Raw genomic sequence first — 20371 nt, 5'->3', positions numbered from 1 at the left:
CAGAACAAATGGTAGACCCAAATGCATAACGTTTCACTCAAAAGTTTATTGGGATATTGAGGAAACAAACGCCAGCGATCCGGTGCTCGCTGGACGTGGGAAGCAAGCAGCTCATGGGATCGGAGCGTGACCAGAATGCGGCAGTGATTTCCTGGAGTGGGGGATCAGAGCTTGGTCGGTGGTCAAAAACGGGTCGTTTGCCGGAGATCAGAGTGTGGTCAATGGTCAAAAACGGGTCATTAGCCAGAGCATGAGATCAGAGTGTGGTCAAACGGACAAAATGGGTCGATAGCCGGTGACAAACGTGAAATCAGTAACAGACTAGTAGGATCTGGTTGAAGACGGGACCGACGGGAGCCAGAGTCAAAGTGCTTGCCTTGCGTATGCAGAGGTTCGCTGACGGACTGACCAGCAGTGACTGGCGTACTGGGTATAAATAGGAGGGGAATCAATCAGGCAACTAGCAGCAGCTGGCGCCAAACGAGTAGGCACAGGTGAGTTCAATAAGTTATCTTGACAGTTTAATAACAAGGCATATAAAAAAGAATTAAACCAGACTGAAAGACATTTTCAGCACATATTCATTTAAATACACATCAAAATAACTTTAACATTGTTTTCTAAAATCAGAAATATTAACTTTAATCATTGTTTTTGTTATTTTCTCTATTTATATGGCTTATGGAACCTGTGTTTTCGAATGTCGTACCTTTTGAAATAGCAAAAAATGTAAAAAAATAATTTATTTCATGATTTAGTTATCAGCCTGTAGCTAAAAATAGAACGTTGCGACATGCGACTCATTTCAGCAGAGCAGGTCACAAACGTGAATGTACTTTATTAATACAGCCCTTTACAACCATCCTTTTGGTGTACCAAAGTAAACAAACAGTAAATAATAAAAGCAAATTAATAAGTAAAAACCAAACAATAAAAAAATAGGAGAAACAATAAAATACAACAGTATTTAAAAAAAACAAAATAAGTGTCGGAATACTACTGAGTATTAAAAGCCATTTTGAAAAACTGTTAAAAGCCTTGATTTAAAGAGGCCCAATTTCAAAATAAGACACTACTCGACTGGGAGCGGATTCTAGAACCTTGGATCCACAACAGAAAAGGCTTTATTTTTTGACCTGGACACCTCTAGCACAAGTCAGTCTTATGAGCTCAGAACTCTACCAGGATTGCGAGTTAAAAGCACAGATATATACGATGGGCCCTGGCCGTTAAGAGCTTTAAAAACAAAAAAATAAAGTTTAGAGTCAATTGTAAAAAGAACAGGGAGCAAATAAAAGGAGGTAGGAACAGGACAGCTATGCGCTCATCTGTTGGTGTTGGTTAAAAGACGGGCAGCGGTGTTATGCACGAGATGAAGTCGAAAGGGAAGACTGAGAGAAGCCAACATGATTTTCTTCAAATTGTGCGGTGCGCCTTGTCTCTCAGGAACAGTGGCGGATGAAGACCAGCTCGGTGGTCTTAGGGTTGGGCGTCCGCCCCCAAGACAGGGAGGTCACAACTGCCAAAATTTTAGGGTGAAATCCCATTTTTTGTGAGATCGTTCACATTTCCAACCAAATGCAACTTCTATGTGTGTCCTGTGACTTTTAAAATTATTTTGTTTGATTGCCATCATACCCCCCGACATCACACGCAATGCATTGTTAGCGGAAGTACTCATGGATGCTAACACCATAGCGTATCTAGCAATTTGAAAGTTATTGTGCTAGCAGAGGGTGAAGAGTTGTGCCCCAAAATATGAATTACAACCAAAACCTCAATTTCCCCCCATTGAATGCTCTCCATGTTTTCGTCTGAAATTTCTATGCTACACGGAAGAACCGAGCAGCCACGAGAGAATTGAAGATTAATGAATCGACGGCTTGCAAGTGGAGGAAGCTGAAAAACGAACCACGACAAGTTTTTATTTGTGTGTTTTACTGTTTTTAATGAACTACAACCAAATTCCGTTTTGGTACTGCTGCATACATTTGTATGCTTGTCTGTTGTGCCTACAAAAATGACTTTCACTGTTGACTTTACTGGCAGATAGACTTGTATGTTGTCTGCTTGAGAGTGAAAAGAAAGGTTGTGCCTGGCAATAATTGAACCCAAGGGGGAACATATATAATAAGATGAGTATAAGGCCAAGAATAGATCCTTGTGGAACACAACAGGAGAAAGTCAGTGGAAGAGGACAGGTCAACAAGCATGAAGGAGAAGGTCCTAATGGATAAATATGATGTAAACCACTTTAATACAGTGTCATGGATGCTGATATAATTAGTTAAGCGTGACAGGATGACTGTAGGGTATCCAACCTTTTTCAAGCTCAGAGCTACTTTTTGTCATGAATTAGAGCAAAGGACACAGAGTTTGGTATGCATTTCTAAAATAACAATTTATCATGTTATAACGTTGTTGTTACTTTGTTATTACCAGGTTAACGATTGCAAGTGGGGTTAAATCGACTCAGTCAACCACTGAAAAATAATTTGACTAGAAAATTACAATGACCCAGCACTGGTGAGATATGTTCAGGACAGGTCCACGGGAACCTGATTGGAGAACTGTGGTCCACCGCGTCAATAGTGACCACAGGAAATGTGAAAAATAGGTGAAAGTGGCAACAATATAGCCAGTAAAAAAAATAAAAAAGGAAGTGGTATATATATTTTATAGAAAAAAAAGGACTTCCTAGCTTTTTTTTGGGAAGTCTAGTGCGGAAGCATCAAGAATAAAAGGGAAAACAACATGAGGTGGGAGGAAAAAAAAATCCATCCATAGAAGTAATATGAACCACAACAATGGAGCAAATGGAATACTACAAAACTAAATATCATATTTAGTGCTTTAAGTAGGGACCCTAAATATTTTGCGTTAATTGTGAGTGTTTTAAACCTAATTTGACTAAACCGATCTACTTAAAACAATTGTAAAGATGTATATTTTGTAGATGTCTGCAAGTACATGTATTCATCAACGAAAAAAAAAAAAAAAAGAGTCTCCAGAACTGGCCCCTCGGCCAAATTTTTTAACCGAATGTGGCCCCCAACTTCAAATAATTGCTCACCCTTGTGCTATATTTGGAGATGTACTGATGGCAAAAAAGTAAAAGAACAATGAAAAAGTGCAGTTCTATAATGATTTTAACCAAATAAGTGTCAGGTTCATTGAGACAATATTTATACCAAAAATACCAAAAAGAAGAGGCGCAGGCGCTTAGTGATTTTCTAGTTGGAAGAAGGCTGACGAAACTGAGCCAAAGGTCCAGTCCAGAAAAAGGTCTAGAAACGCCGTGGCCACTATCTTTTTTTAGAGTTTATCTCAGCCTCTGGACATGTTAAGTATATTAGAATCCGGCTCAAAGGACCAATTTAAATGTACGGCTGATTGATACATTTTTATACAAAATATACCAAAAACAAGAGGCGCAGACGCTTAAGAATTTTCCTGCTGGAAGGCTGAGGAAACTAAGGTCCAGTCCTGAAAAGGGTCTTGAGACACCACAGCCTTTTTCTGGCGTCTATCTCAGTCCCTGGAAAAGTTAAGTATATAGGCATCCGGCTGGAAGGACAAATTTCAATGTCAGGTTCATTGATACATTTTACACAAAAAAAATATCAAAAAGAAGAGGCGCAGAGACTTAATGATTTTCCTGCCTGGGAGCTTGCTCCTCAGCTTCTGGCGTTCCTCAGTTTTCCAAAACATTTGATTTTTACTTGGGAGGCCCCTTGTTAACACCTGTGTCTCCTAAATAAGGGAAAGGGGGTGAACCACACGCAACTCAGAGACACGACCAACGTTTCTTATCACCGGCGAAAACTGTTTGGCAAACATCTAACATTATAATTAGACCTTAATGTAACCAAGTATTTATATACATATTTGAGCTTATACAATAGCAATACAGCATCTAGGGTGAGAGTCTAATATAAAAGAAAAAAGGCAAACAAACCAACCCAATAGAGACAGCAACAACAATAACAGCAAATAAAATAAAGAAAAGGAAATAAGACAATAGGAAATAAGACAACAGAAAAACAACAACAGTGCCCCGTCAAATCTAAAAAGAGCAAATAGAGTAAACAGACCCGTTGCAATGGGTGGCTCCCCACACATGAGGCACTTGAATGCATAATTGTAAAAGGAAGAGAATACATAGATTACTAAATAACCTTGCAAAGGACAATATACTGTCATGATTGCCGATTTGGGTCACCTGTGCCCGCTCGTTTGGCACCGGCCGCTGCGGGCTGTCTGATTGGTTCCCTGTCCCTTTTTGAACCCGGTCCCGTCACTCTCCGGTTGTCGGTCTGTCAGTGAAGCTCTGTTGTTACAAGGCAAGCATTTTGACCACGACTCCCACCTGTCCCGTTTTTGCACCCATTTTCCACCTGTCCATTCCTGATCTCCCCGTTTGTCTCCGGTTACGACCCGTTTTTGATTTTGACCCCGTCTGCTCTCTCATCTCGGCTTACGACCGTTTTTTGATCCCAACCATGTTTTTACTCTCCTGTCCCGGCTATCAACCTGTTTTTCCGTCCCTGACACCGCCGGCTCCCTCTACGGAAGATCCACTTCCGTATTCGGATCATGATCCGGTTGCGAGAGCGACTTGCTTCCTGCGTCCAGTGAGCACCGGATCGCGGGCGCTGCCCTTCCTCTTTCTATTCAATAAACTGCTTGTAAACGCTATACGCATTTGGGTCCTGGTTCTGTTCTGGTCGTGATATATACATGAGGCAGTAGAGTTAAGAGTCTAATGAGAAGGTTGGAACAAGTCAAGTCAATTATCAGGAGATTCCACCAGGCTAGTTAATCAATCCGGGATATTTATTTTTCTAAAATAGTTAAGAAAAACTTGATATAGAATACATTCACAGAATCCTTAAGTAAGTATCCATTTTATTCCAGATGCAAACGTTTTAGGGTGGATTGAATCCAGGTGGGGCTGACAATTTCCATCTTTGTAGGCAACGTGCTTATAAGGTTACAAAGGCGATGATGGTTTTCAGTACTTTTAAAGTAATGAAGATGTTCCAAATTATGCTATCATACAGACTGGTTTGCTAGGTGAGCCATATACAGTATCTTTGAAATGGTTTGGAAGATCTCCTCCCAGAAATGATTTACAGATGGACATGACCAGAACATGTGAGTTGGGGATTGATTGCACCGTGCACAGTTTGAGTGAACATCCTTGAAGATTTTAGACATTTTTTGTTGAGTCCGATGACGCTTCTGCACCATTTTAGTCTGAATCAGACCCCGTCACGCTCATATTGAAGAGGTATGTACTCTTTTCAGCACAGCTTTCCAGAGAAGATCTGGTAATTCGTGGCCAGTTTCCTGCTCCCATTTGTCGCAGGTCGCATATCTGGCTGTAAATAATTGAAAGACTACCTCTAAGAGGAGGGGGAGGAACAAAAAAACTTGTCTAATGCTGTCTCTTCTGGAAGAGTGGTGAAACGGGTGTTCAAATTGTGGGCAAAGTTGTGGATTTGAAAGAATCTAAAAAAAGTTATTGTAAGGTATACTGAATTTGGCCATGTTTTCTTAAAAGGCGCAAAAACATTGCCTATACGGAAATCTTTAAGCAAACTGATACCCTTATTTGATCAGAAAAATAAAGCCTTGTCATCTATGGATGGTTGAAAGCAGGGCTGCAACAACTAATCGATAAAATCGATAAAAATTGATTAATAAAAGTGTTGGAAAGTAATTTGATCGATTTTTTGTATCATGTGATTTATAAGCCAATAAGTGCATTACATCAATGCAAATAAGAACACACACAATACCGAGAGTTGTAGTACAACTTTGGTCCGACAGAAGGCGACAACACTGTTTTTATAAAAAAGTTATCTTATATTAAAAAAAAAAAAAAAAAAAAACTTTTTGGGTATTGAACATTGTTAAAATTGGCATGACAGTTTCAACTTTATAAGTCTTTGACTGATTCATCCTGAAACAAAGTTAACTATTGTAAAAGGGAACACAAAGTGCTGCAAAAGTACAGAGAAAAAAATCGGAAGTAAATAAAGTAAAAAGAAAAATACAAATAATGACATTTTTATCTCTATACAAAGGGGTGGATTCTTAAGCATATTATATATAATTTTAATAGGGAATGTTTATCATATTCAAAGATTTAACCAAAAATGCAAATTTGTTGACATTTTGAAAAGTGGGTATACATTTTTGATTTTTTTTTTTTTTGTGGAAAATCAATGTCTTTCTCTTTCTTTCTTTTTTGTATCATAAGTCCAAACAGACTATGATCTTTGGATAAGATGGTAGTATCTTCAATATTTCCAGGTGTATAGCATATATTTGTATGTATTTTTTATTTTGGCCTTGGGGGTATGACGCCTGCCCCGAGACTGGGAGGTTGTGGTTCAAGCCTCGGCCGAGTCATACCTAAGACTTAAACATTGGTACCCGTTGCCTCCCTGCTTGGCGTTCAGCATTAGGGGTTGGAATTGGGGGGTTTGGTCACCTAATGACCTCAGTTGGGTTGAGCGAGGGGGATGGGAATCCCCTCCTCTAAATCAATCTCCCAAAAATAGTCAGAAATGACTCTAGCACCTCCCACTAGGGGGATATGGCTGTGGTATATATATATATATATATATATATATATATATATATATATATTTTTTGTTTGTTTATTGTCAAGTTTATTGACGGACATTTTTTTGTTTTATAAAACAGAATATTCCGTTGTTTTGTGCACTATTTTGCTATCCGTCAAAAACGTTTTTATTTGAATTAAAAGAGAAATTTAAAAATGCTTTAAGAAATCGGATTAATTGATTATTTGAAAAAATAATCATTGGTAGCAGTCCTAGGGTTTGATGTTATTGGTGTAGAGAAAGGAATTGCCTAAAGACCAAAGAGACGTCTGAATTGGTTCCAAAGTGTAGTTTTAATCACTAGTGTTTTTTGTAAAGGACGCATGAGACTTTGAAATAGGGGAGTGTAGGAGGGAGGTAACTGACGTTGGTTTTGTAGAAGTTTGCTCCATCCCCAGTCACACTAGAGATGGTCATTTGCGCACTTTGTAACAAATATCGAATGATGTTTAGATTTGTTACTACATTTATACAAATGTTAACCACGAACAAATGTGTAATAGCTATCTGATAATCATTCCTACAATAAGCAAATGTGAGCTGGGGAACAAAGGAATAATGATTAGCTAGCGCCTGCCGCCAGAGCTGGTGGCGAAGGGGCGTCGGCCTCTCGAGGAGGCGTGGCCTGTGCTGACCATCCGCCAGCGGTCATTGTCTATAGCACTCGCCGTCAAAAGGGCGGCCATCTTGTCAACTTTTCCAATCCAATTTCATCGCCACAAAGTGATTTGGCCTGCTTTTTCGCGTCTCGGCAAGGAAACAAAACAATAAAGAAAAGCCCCGCCCCTCTCGGACTGCCCCCTCCCCTCATCGTTTGTCGAAAAAAATAGGCTACGTGATTCGTGGAAATGAACAATACTTATCCGTCCGTCGCATCCGTTGCATCATGTTTGCGTTTTGGCTGACAACTGCGACTGGCCCCATTTTTTTTTTTTTTTTTGCTGTTTAAAGGAAAATATGTGTCGATTACACTTTTTTTATTTGAAGTGAAAAAAAGACTGAGTTGTCCAAAATAAACCAAAAACTAAACACAATTTCAAATTCAAAGATAAATACTTTTTCAAATAAATGTTTTATCTTTCCAATTAAAATTATCTTGGAATATACAGTATAAATACACAGTGATACTTCTACATAAGGGCTGCTCAAGATACAAGAAATTTGAGATACAAGATATATTTCCAACCTAAGGATTTGTTCCCAACATACGAGAACAAATTCATGTGACAGGATTTCTAAACCTTTACACAAGAGAGAGGGCTTTAAAGTCATGTTTTCATCATTTTTTTTTTATCTTATGGCTGGATTTTTATATTCACTTCCTATTTGGCTGTATTTCTAGTAATCATGAAAACATTTCTTTTATAGCTATTTAGGATTAACCTGGATGCCGGGAACGGATTAATGGGTTTTAAGTTATATCTTATGGGTAAAATTCTTTCAAGATACAAGGAAATTTTAGGAGCTTGGTCCGGAAATGAATTAATTTCACACATAGAGGTATTACTGTATTTGAAATATTGTCCTGTCAACTGAGAAAATAATACTTTCTTCTTTTGTACTTCAAATAAGCTAATATGGTGTTGGTCTGTTTCATTTTTTTCCCCATCTAAAAGAAATTCTCTAATTGTGAGATAGCAAAGATATATGTTAGAGTGAGTAAAATGATCTACCATTTGTTTCTTATCCTACCATAATAATTCATGAAATAAGACAATTGTATTTTGTCAATATCATCTTATTTATTTTACAACTGTATTTTTGTGTTCAATTACTGTTTTAACTTGTTTTAAATGGTCATGAGAATGTCTTTTAGAGCTCTAAAAGTTTGACTTGAATGATTTTGGGAGGCATAGAACAAATGAATTGCCTTTCAGTTATTTCTTATGAGGAAAATTTGTTCCGAGACATACATATTTTCAGATGGGAGCTCAAACTGATAGGAATTCTTGTTGTATGTAGAGGTATCACTGTTTATTTCTTTTTTGTCTTTAGTTAAAAAAAAACGATTAGTTTTGTATTCTGCCTGGTTTAATTTTTTTTATTTGTCCATTAAAATACATTTTTTTCTTCAAGTGTAATTTAGTATAATGATTATGATAATAAAAATAATAGTAATAATAACGATATTAATACATTTGATTTCAAAGTGACAAAGGACACCAAAGGTCGCTGTACATAGAAAATGTAACTAGAATATAAATATTATTTATATGAGCTAGCTAACATTGTCCAATAAGTTCCACCCAAATTAGTCCCAAAAATATAAAATTACAATCCTTTTAGTGAGGGATGCAATTTTTCAATACTCTCTCAGTAATTTTAACCTAAATATCTGTTATTTCAAAAAAATCTAAACAGATACATGAATGTAAAATAACAAGAGCATATGATATAGTATATATCCCGTATGTATATACAATATTTATCATTAATAAAGAGGTAGGACTATTTTTGGTGCCCCGTTTGTGGGGTCACTTGACAACATCTCATTATTTTAATGAAAAAAAAAATAGAACGGACAACATGCCTTGGCGAGCACCAGCACGTGTCAAGCAAATTCAAGGCATCAATCCTTCAAAATAAAATCCCCGCCATCGGTCCGAGCCCCCCCGGCCAAAATATGCTCCAGTAATTTTATGACCACAAGGCCACTTCCTTCTTCTGCAATGCTTTTTTTTCTCTATTTGTCAAACAAAGAAAAGACTATGTTCACACATTTCAGGGAGACGCTTGAAAATGTTTCTCAAATTGATTCAGGATTTTCAAGAAAATATTTCGAATTCAAAAGTGCAGATTTTAAAATAGTTTTTTTATAATTAATAAAGGAATTGATTTGTAAATTCCTCCTTGGATAATCTAAATAGAGTGTAAGAATGTGTAAATATTACAAATATTTCAATCCTAAATTGTAATATTTGTTCTAATAGAGACAGTCCTACAAAACATTGTATTGTTTAATATCAATAAAAGCTGTAATATTTTGTAATGAACACGATAAAATATATTATGAATTGGGAACAAATTACTTTTAAATGCATTACTAAAAAAGGAAATAAATTAATTAAACTTATACTAACTTCATTTCGTTATCAAAAATTTTGAGTAGAAAAATAACTGACAATAATTATTTAAGTCAACAAATATGAATCAAAAGACAAAAATATACTTGTTTTCCAAAATGATCTCGTAATATAAAAATATGACAACGTTCCCAAAACAAAATATTACATATTGACATATTTAAATCATTTATTGTAATATATATGTGATGATGATTAATCAATAAAAAGTCCTACAAATAATTGTATTATTTTAATATCCATAAGAGCTGTGTTTTGTGATAATCTTGATAAAAGATGTTGTATGTTGGAAACAAAATACTTTTAAATGTATTACTCAAATAAAAAAACAATTGCAAATTTAATTAAACTTACATTTCAATATAAAAAAAATGATGAGTAAAAAAATAACTGAAATTCATTATTTAGGTCAACAAATATATATCAAACGACATAAATATATTTATTTTACAAAATGATTTTGTGATAAATATATGACAACGTTCTGAATACAAAAAACATTTGGATATTTGAAATGGGGGAAAAAAGCTTGGTATGTTTTTTTTTGTAAAGAGGAACAAAAGGTACAAAATGCAGGAAAAAGAAGACATTTAAAAAAAAAAAAGGAATAAAGAGGAAAATAGAGAAAAAAAAGAAAACATAAAAAAGGGAGAATGAAGGAATAAAAGGGAAAAGGAGTAAAATTGAAAAGATAGAAAGAGAGAAAAAAGGTAACGGGAAAAAAGAAAGAAAAAAAAGGGAAAACAGAAAAAAGGAGAAAAAAAGCATACAAGTGGAAAAAAAGGAGGAACAATATAAAAATAGAAAAACAACAAGAGAAAAAAATGTCAAGAAATAGAAAAAGAAGAGTATAAAAAACAGAAAACAGCAGAAAAACAGGAAAAATGACTAAAACCAAAATTAAAAATTGCCTTTGATTTGGCACCACACCTCCTCCACTCATCCTCTTTTTCTCCGCAAATAATCATAAAAAAGTGCATAAAAAGTGACAGTAACCATTCCAAAATGAAAACAAAATTCTTCTCTGATCTGCGGCAGCAGCAGGCGTCTGGTTGCAGTCCTCTAGTTCCGAACGCGGCTGAAATTTACACAGCGACCCTAAAGGCAACACAGATAAAAAGGAAATACATTAGGCTCAATATTTAGGAGTCAAATTCATGAATGTGGATTTCAAAATAGGCGTAAGGTATGAAAGACCAAAATCAAAAACAAAACACACAACTTCATACTTTAACAACACAGGGGTATTTGAACTACACTGTTTTTTTTAATTAAAACCTTTTTTCCTTATTGAGTTGATATTTTAGTTTTTTTTTCAACTTGTAATTATTTTCAGAACAGAATGCTTTGTCTAAAATACTATGTCAGTAGACACTTTTGTCTGTAAAAACGACGGAAATTACTCATATACATTTAAACCAACCCACTGAAATTTACACACTGGCCCTGAAATACATTAAGCTAACCCTTTCCTAACCCTTCACTCTAGCTATAATCCTAGTTCCAACCCTATTTCAGAACCCCAAATTCGGTTTAATACCCAGATAAAGTCTAAACCTTAGATTCAAAATCTAGCCCAACCCTTTTTTGGAAGCAGAAATTTACAAGCACTTTATCTCAAATTCAGGCACTTTCCAAACCTTGAAAAGACAAGATTAATATTCAAGCGTTTTTTTAAGGATTTCAAACACCCGTACGAACTCTGTTTTTACCCTATTTAAACAATTGGAAGCGTTTCCTCACAATTACTTCCCTGTTTTGTTAATATCAAAGAATATTTGATAGCTTTTCAAAATCGATCAAATCCAAGTAAAGGATTAACTACTCATTAAAATTGTTTGAGTTGGTCTTGTAAGAGATATTAGAAAAGCTAAATAAAGAAGGGATTCATTGGAAAGAGGGCAGAACTATGAGAATCCAATCCTTATTCATGAGCGTTCCGGCCAACACACCAAGAGGGAGCTCTCACACTACTGATTCCTGTTGCGTGTGAGAGCACACTCACACGAGGAAACACACTCTCTCTACTGAACAAGAGGAGCAGACGTATATAAGAGCTGAAACTGGACCTCATTGTCGTTTTGTGTTTTTACCCTCTTTGTATTATTATTTTTTACCTTTTATAATTAGGGTAAAACAATACAATAGTTCCCCGTTTTGAGTACTATAATGAACATTGAGTTTTGTAGTACTGCTTGTCAGACATGGGACCAAGTCACACATGTGCAAGTCTCAAGTAAGTCTCAAGTCTTCACCTTCAAGTCCCAAGTAAGTCCCAAGTATTTTTTTCTTGGGCAAGTCAAGTCACAAGTCAAGTCCCGAGTCTTAGATTGCCAAGTCCAAGTCAAGTCACAAGTCATAAAAACAGCGACTCGAGTCGACTCGAGTCCAAGTCACTAAGTCTCAAGTCCCCATGTCTGCTGCTTGTAGTATTTTTGTAATGTGTCTGTCTTAGTATCATACCGGTCAACCTCCACGGCTCCATGCACTTACAAAATGTTGTATTTTCCCTTACAAAATACAAAATAATCTGACACCATATTTTTTTTTCAAATGTGTTTATTTATGTAGTTTAACATGTTATATTGTACAAGAAAAATACATTTTATTATTCAAATTATTAATTCATTTTCTGCATTAAATTACTGTTGGTAATATACTGATTAAAGGGATAACCACAAACCTGTCTTTTTTTTCATTTTATCCTTTTATACTTTATACAACATAATAATTCGTAATATAATGCATCAAAGCACTTTCACTACATAACTACAACATGAAATCCGAGGCTGCAGACGCATGCGCACAGTAGCATCAAACCGCTCGCTTCGTTTGCAACGAAAAAAAAGAAATGATACAGAGATAGCGGTGAACTCGTTTGACTTGATTGATTTGCCGTTTCGTGATAGTCGGTGTTTACCGGATGGTACCCATCATTGACAAATTTGCGTTTTTCCATACAGATTTTCTTGTACGTCGTACACGTCTTAAAATGCATAATAAACGTACTTTGTACGGCAAAAACGTACAGGTTGACAGGTATGTAGTATTTGGTATTATAGTACTACTGTTGCAGTATGTTCGTTGTGTTTTTGTAGTATTTTTTTCTTTTGTGAATAGAGGCAAAATATTACAATAGATCCCTGTTTTTAAGCACTAAATTTCATATTCAATTTTTGTTTTTTGTTTTTGAATTTGACATTAAATTTTGGAGTACTTTTGTAGTATTTTTGTCGCACTATTTTTCTAATATACAACCTATGGTAGTGCTTTTGTTGTACTTCCGTAGTAATATTATTGAAGCATTAATTTCTGCAGTATTATTTGAGATTTTTGTATTGCAAGGAGAATACCTGACGTTGCCGGGCATTCTCCTTAAGCGGGGTTGTTGGGGTTGTTAGTGAGCCAAGCCAAAAGTACCGCTTCGAAAGAGCCAAAATCCCCATCACTAATCGCCTGTCCAAAAACCCGAGCCGGACAACCCCTCCTGCCTGGCACTCTTATCCCTCTGCGGCCCAGTAACAGCTTGCAGAAGAACGGCTTCACACTCACACTCACACTGAGGTGAAAGTAGCGCCGGCTGAAGCCAATGGCTACAAAAAAAAAAAAACTAATAAATAAAGACGCCCCGCCTCACCAGCTCTCACCACCAATGAGCGCCTATACGTGCATTGGCTCAGTCCAATTGCACACGTATCAGCAAACCACAACACCCACGTAGATTGTCTGCAGATCCAGGCCGCAATTATCAATTTTGTTCGTATTTATTGGGGGCTCTTGACACAAAACCTAGCTAAAACACTCCCAGAGCCCTAAAGTACAACTGTTTAAGTTTTCTCAAAAATCGGTTTAGCCGTTTCAGAGCCTATAAATCACAAACAAATACACGCACATGCAAACGCACACAAGCACACACACACACCGGTATATACAAATAAGTTTAGCTAGTATTACATTAGTAGTTTTGTATTATAGTGTTACAATGGTATCACCGTATTTTCCGCACTATAAGGCGCACCTAAAAGTCTTAATTTTTTTCAAAAGCAGACCATGCGCCTTATAATAAAGTGCGCCTTATATATGGCTCAATATTAAGTCGCAAGGTCTCGCAACTTACGCAACAGCCGCCGACTCGATTTTCCCCCGAACGTGGAGTAATCCGCGGTGTATGCTGTGATTTATATACCGGCGTTTCATTGGCTAACCAATGTGTCAATCATCATTTGAATCGATCGCTATTGGCTGAAGTTATTCGGAGCCTCGGATAGGCTAGAGAGCCAAAACAAACCCTGCAATTGGCCGAAAAAGATGTGTCAATCATCAGTTAAATCGATCGCTATTGGCTGAAGTTATTCGGAGCCTCGGATAGGCTAGAGGGCCAAAACAAACCCTGCAATTGGCCGAAAAAGATGACTATGAATAGCAAGCTTGCTAAAATACGCCATAAAGAAACATGTTTCATTAGTCTGTATTTGTAAATATTTTACTCTCCTGGATTTACTTCACTCACGGTTGTAAGAAGACCATGGTTGCGTATCATTATTGAACGTGAGAACTTAGGTGAGCTATGCGGCTTTATATTTTCCCGGTATCTTGTTTTAGAACGATCTTGATGTTGCTCTGATGAGTTGAGTGAATTAAACTCAATTCCAAGTGTTTATTGTCATATGCACAGTAAAGTTGCGAGCGAAAAAGAAAATAGAAACTAAGGAATGGTTGGCATTTCTTGAATCCCAAGACTTTAACCTACCGAATGATATTTGAAACGATGCATTTGAGTGACATCGTACGGACACCGCATACGCACGTGTCTACGACACGTATTTGCTTCTTTGCAAGCTTTGGGAATGTTAAGGGGGTAATAAGTTTGACTGAATCATCTGACTGTTTTGACGACGTTCCCATTGTAGCGCCTTATAATCCGGTGCGCCTTATCTATGGAAGATATAGGACCAAAAACAATTTTTTGGGGGTGCGACCTATAACCCGGTGCGCCCTATAGTGCGTAAAATACGGTATTTATTTCAATAGTATTATTTATTATTTCTGTCATCCGTGCAAGCAACCCTTTGAGACATTTTGTGATTAAGGGCTATACAAATAAACATGACTTGACTTTGTTTATCTATTTTAATAACAATGCAACCACTCATAGTCTACAAAATATCTGATCATATAGACCCTTTCATTTGTTTTTAAACATTGTGATGTATCCAGTGGGCAGGGCTTAGCCTGGAGGCAAAAGAATACTTGCGATGATCAGAAGACGGATGAAGAGACAGCTGTCGTTGCTGATAGCTGCAGCCAGGTTGTGTGTTTGTGTGCCAGAATGAGAAAAAAACATTCGTGATTGTAAATTGAAATATTACAGGATCCCACTTCTGATCAGAGAAAAAGAAGAGAGTTGTGGTTAAATGAATTAAAGTGAAAAGATTGGACCGAGGCAATAAGGTCTGCAGCACACACTTCATATCAAGTAAGAATAATGCAACGTTTATGATTGTTGCCATCGAGTCCATTTTTTTAGCTTCAGCTAACTGTTCTACTCCTCGTGCTTGCATGGGTTTCCTCCGGGCACTCCGGTTTCCTCCCACATTCCAAACACATGCATGTCAGGTTAATTGGCTGGTTCAAATTGTCCCTAGGTGTAAATGAGCAAATGAGGTATCTGTCACTGTGTGCCCTGCAACTGGCTGGCAACCAGTTCAGGGTGTCCCCTGCCCACTGCCCAAAGATAGCTGGGATGGGCACCCCCGTGACCCTACTGAGGATAAGTGGATGGATGGAAAAAGAAATGTAAATAAAAAATAAAATAAAACACAAAAAAGAAAAGTACCGTAAATTCCGGACTATAAGCCGCTACTTTTTTCCCAAAGGTTCAGCCCTGCAGCTTATTCAGCGAAGCGGCCCATTTATGGAATTTTTCTAACGGCCACCAGCGGCGCTGGAGTATAGAAGGTAAGATTAAGACCAATAGAATATGTGCGCCAACAAAGACCGCAACTTCTAAGTTTATGCATAGATTGTCTTTAAAGATAAAGTGCGTTCCGATAATGAGGATGACGCCTTAACGGCGATTGTTACGGGGGGGAAGTAGAAATCATATTTCCGTGTATTTCGGAAGTACGGGATGATTTTTTTTAACAGGTACGTTTGATAAGTTGCGAGCGTGATCCTACTAGCGTGTTGGTACCTTTCAAAGGCACGGTTTGGGATAAAAGTTATATTATTATTATTAAAGCTTTGAAAACTCTCTCAGTGTACCGTCTTTCTTCGTAAATATGTGTAACCATGTATAATATGTATTTGCAACTGTATATTTTTGTAATGTATTTATTTTAAAGATTTATTCTGTTATGTGTTCTACGGAGGAATCAAAAAGAAGGAGCGGAGCAAACGCGGGCTGATGGGAAATGTGGTAAAGCTGAGTTACCGGTAGATCTGTCTGTTGTCGCAGCGGACAATAGTGAATATATATTTTTCCCACCCTTAACTTTGGAAATATAAATTTTGTTTCCTTGGATTACTTTCAACGGGACCCCGACTTTACTAGTCTGCATCATACAATAATTACGGGTATAATTTTCTATTTGTGATGTCAACTGTGGTTCTGGATTTATGACTATCTCTGATGTTACAATTGTGGAACTCACAGCTTGGCCCAGGTTACGTTTGTGACTGCGGCTTATACATGGGTGCGGCTTGTGTAAGTGCAAAAGTGTCAAATCACTCAAAAAGTGGTGGGTGCGGCTTATAATCAGGTGCGCTCTATAGTCCGGAATTTACGGTAGTATCAATCAAATAACACTGCAGGGGAATAATAGGGTGAATGTGTACATCTTTAAAGAATTTTCAATCTACCTTCAAAATATGAACATAAAAAAATATATCAAGAAACACAAAAACTTTACTAGAATAGAGAATAAAAAGAAAGACCATATAATAATAAATTGGATAGTGAATATTGTACACAAAATCTTTCAGGATTCAAAAAAATCAAATAAACCCTGAATCCATATTTCTAATTACGTGAAGTCGCTTCAAATTAATCCAAGGAAAAATTTGTTTCCAGGGACACATCCTTTATTGATCCACTTGAATTCTTTCTTGGTATGTTTGTGGAAGTCAGGAACAAATGTTGGACAAATAAAAGAAAAAAAGTACAAATGCAAATGAGGCGTTCGCCGACAGCTTGACGGCAAAGCCGTCTAAATGTTTAGTTTTTTTTCTTTGCAATCTCCGTGAAGCAACGGACGCTTGAAACAAAGTGCGACCGAATCGGTGACAACCAGGCTTGGGGAGTAAACGGAATACACGTGACAGTGTTACGAAATAAAAAATAATTGTATTCCGTTACAGTTACGGAAAAAAACCTCATGAAATTACAGGTCCATTTTGTGAAATTAAAGATCAACATTTTATTTAAAGGCATTTTTATGTTGCACACTACAGGGGATAGTATTGAAGCCCTGTTAGTTAGGTTTAACTCTTTTAATTATTTTCCTCATTCGCAATAGATTTGCTTACATTGGCCATGTCCGATCATGCCCCACTCTCTCTTTTCCGCAGGGTGATTCAATCCATACACACGCAGCACACTCAGGAACCGCCCACCCTCCACCGAGCTGACTGCAAAACATGGCTATATGACCAAAAACCAGATGTGTGACAGAATATCGGCATTGATATTTAGGAATTATACTAATATCCATCTATCTATCATCTGCACCGCTTATCCTCAGTAGGGTTGCGGGGGTGCTGGAGCCCATCCCAGCCATTTTCGCGCAGTGGGCAGTTAGTTTTATAGTATTACGTTGTAGTATTTTGGGTGTTTCTGATTATTTTTTTCTTTTCAGAAGTAAGGCAAACTAATACAATAGGTCCCTGTTTTTGAGCACTAAACCCTAAAATTTAGTTTTGTAGTATTGTTTGTAGTATTTTTGTAATACGTCTGTCTAAGAATCTGGTATTTTAGTATTACTGCTGTCGTATTTTTGCAGTATTTCTGTAGTAGTCATTTTATATTCAATTGTTTGTTTGTTTGTACATGATTCAAATTGAATCGTTTCTCCGGCGCCGTCACGAATGGCAGCCACTCCAGCAGCTCCCGTGTTATTTTCGATTGTTCTCAGTTATTTTCGATTGTTCTCAGCTTAGGGATCTGCTGGAAAAGTGAATTTCCCTTCGGGGATGAATAAAGTATCTATCTATCTATCTATCTATCTATCTATCTATCTAGTATATCTGTTATACTGTTTGTGTATTGTGTTTCTGTAGTATCTTTGCTGTATTTCTGCATATTAATATTGTAGCACTTGTTTCTGTAGTATAATTTCATATTTTTTATTACAAGCAGAATGGCCCGGCGTTGCAATTGCTCCCAAAGTTGTTTTTCAATTTGAAGTTATTAAATTATGTTAAACACAACTTATTTTTTGACTGTAATATTTATCTTCTCTTTTATTAGGATATTTCATATTGATGTAATCCAAAAGTAATGGAAAGTAAGTTCTATTACTGCAAAATGATGGGATTTGGGTATTTTCTACAAGTAACTATCTGATGACATTTTGAAAGTACCCTCCCAACCCTGGCGACAACAACAATGGTCCATCTGCGCCGTGCATGGTGGCAAAAATCGAGCATAAATCCAGTGGCAACATGCTTTTTTTGCAGCCAGAAGATGCAGCGTTTAGCACATAGCGTTATGTTTTAGATCAGGGCTGGGGCAACTATTTGGAGTCAGGGTACACAAAATTCGGCCAAGAGAAAGATCTCATTGTTTCATTTATGAATAAATATACATGCTGACATTTCTTTTAGAATAGATTAGTCTCATGAAATTGGTTTTGAAACTACGTATAACATCCATCCATCCATCCATTATTTGCACCGCTTATCCTCAGTAGGGTCGCGGGGGTGCCGGAGCCCATCCCAGCTATCTTCGGGCAGTGGGCAGGGGACACCCTCAACTGGTTGCCAGCCAGTCGCAGGGCACACAATGAAAGCAAAATAAATTATATCAGGTCCTCGTTGCAAGCAATAAATTAGATTTTTGTTGTTGTAATACTGTAGTTGTATTTTATTAGTATCTCTGCAGCCGGATTTTTTTAGTATTACGGTAGTTTTATTTTTATAGTATTTCCGTAGTATTACTTGTGCAGTACTACTGTCGTTTTATTTTTATAGTAATTTTGTAGTTTTTCTGTTGTAGTATTCTTGTCGTATTGCTGTAGTATGTTTGTAGTAGTCATGGTCGACTTTTTTGTGGTTATATTTTATTAGTATTTTGCAGTCAGATTTTTGTACTATTTCTGCAGTCTGAAGTATTAAAGTATTTCTGCAGTATTTTTGTAGAATTACTGTAGTTTTATTTTCGTAGTATTTTTGGAGTATTACTGTAGTTGTATTGTTTCAGTACTTCTATCTTAGTTTTTCTTTAGAATTTTTGTTGTAGTAGTATATCGTTAGTACTGTTTTTGAATTACAGTATTACTGTAAGGATATTTCTGTGTTATATCTGTACAATTATTTGAAGTATTTGCAAAGTAGTATTTTAGCAGTATTTCCATAGGATTTCTGTAGTATTTCCATAGCAGTATTTTTGTTGTATTTGTACAGCAATTTTGTGATATAACTGTAGTTGTATTTTTCTCTCGTAGTAAATTTAGAAATACATCTACAGAAATACTACAAAAAATACCACTACAATATTACTATAATCCAAAGTAGTATTACAGTGGAACCTCGGTTTTCGAACGCCTCTCAGTTCGAACAAATCGTTTCTCAAACAAAAATTTCGAGAAATTCTTGCTTCGCTTTTCGTTCAAAAAAACGGAGTTCGAACGCCGGTACGCTAGGGTGCGATGCTGAGCGGTGTACGGGTGTAGATATCCCCCACCCCTCGTGAAGAACTGTTATGACGTGCGCGCGCACTTCTTTTTGCTTTCACTTTGAATATCGGTGAACGGAGTGTTTTAGCCCCTAATTATGCCTCCGAAGAAGGTCGGTGCAAGCAGCAAAGTTGCTACAGGTGAAAAAAGAAGGGTAGTGCGTACAACTATTGCATTTAAGAAAGAAATAATAGCAAAATATGAAGAAGGCGCGTGAGTTTCCCTTCTTTCGAGGGAATAGAGCAGGGGTCGGGAACCTATGGCTCGCGAGCCATATATGGCTCTTTCTATGAGTATCTGTGGCTCAGAGACCAATTTGATTGCATGCAAAATTTCTCCATCTTGTTCAAAACCGGAGTTGTCAATCCTATTTAGGTATACGTAAAGCCAAACAAAGCTAAATGCAGAAGTAACACTTCGCAGTATATATAGGGCACGTTTTTCACTACAATTTACAGTCAAGGTGTCACACAAAAAAGGGGGGAAAAAAAACTCGTTTTGGCTGTACAACGCTAAAGAATCCTTTATTTAAAAGTTCACTATATAATCTGTGTTCAGTGTTCAGATACTTTATGATGAATCCACAGAACTGTAAATACGCCAAAACACCGGAAGAGAACTTAGTCATTTGATTGGGTGAGTGGGAGGGATGGGTGGAGCTATGCAAAAAGTACAAGCATTCCCTCCCATCTCTCGCCAAAGGTAAGCACATAAGGCTCCCTATTCTCAGAATGTTGTGACTCTTTTACAAAATAAA

At 36.9% G+C, this 20371-nt stretch overlaps 1 protein-coding gene across 1 annotated transcript in view; it reads right to left on the bottom strand.

Annotated features, from left to right (window-relative positions):
• Positions 1–10449: 10449 nt before the first annotated feature.
• Positions 10450–20371, bottom strand: part of antxr2a (ANTXR cell adhesion molecule 2a) — a 109185-nt gene continuing 99263 nt past the window's right edge. Inside the window, exon 17 of the mRNA XM_088335679.1 lies at positions 10450–10819. Coding sequence (XP_088191805.1) covers positions 10784–10819 — 36 coding nt within the window. The 3' untranslated portion in view covers positions 10450–10783. The remainder of the gene's footprint in view (positions 10820–20371) is intronic.

This window comes from Urocampus carinirostris, chromosome 5, assembly GCF_059441175.1.
Source record: "Urocampus carinirostris isolate Australia breed hairy pipefish chromosome 5, RoL_Ucar_1.0, whole genome shotgun sequence".
NCBI classification, from domain to species: Eukaryota; Metazoa; Chordata; class Actinopteri; order Syngnathiformes; family Syngnathidae; genus Urocampus; species Urocampus carinirostris.
This window is presented reverse-complemented; position numbering and strand designations above follow the sequence as displayed.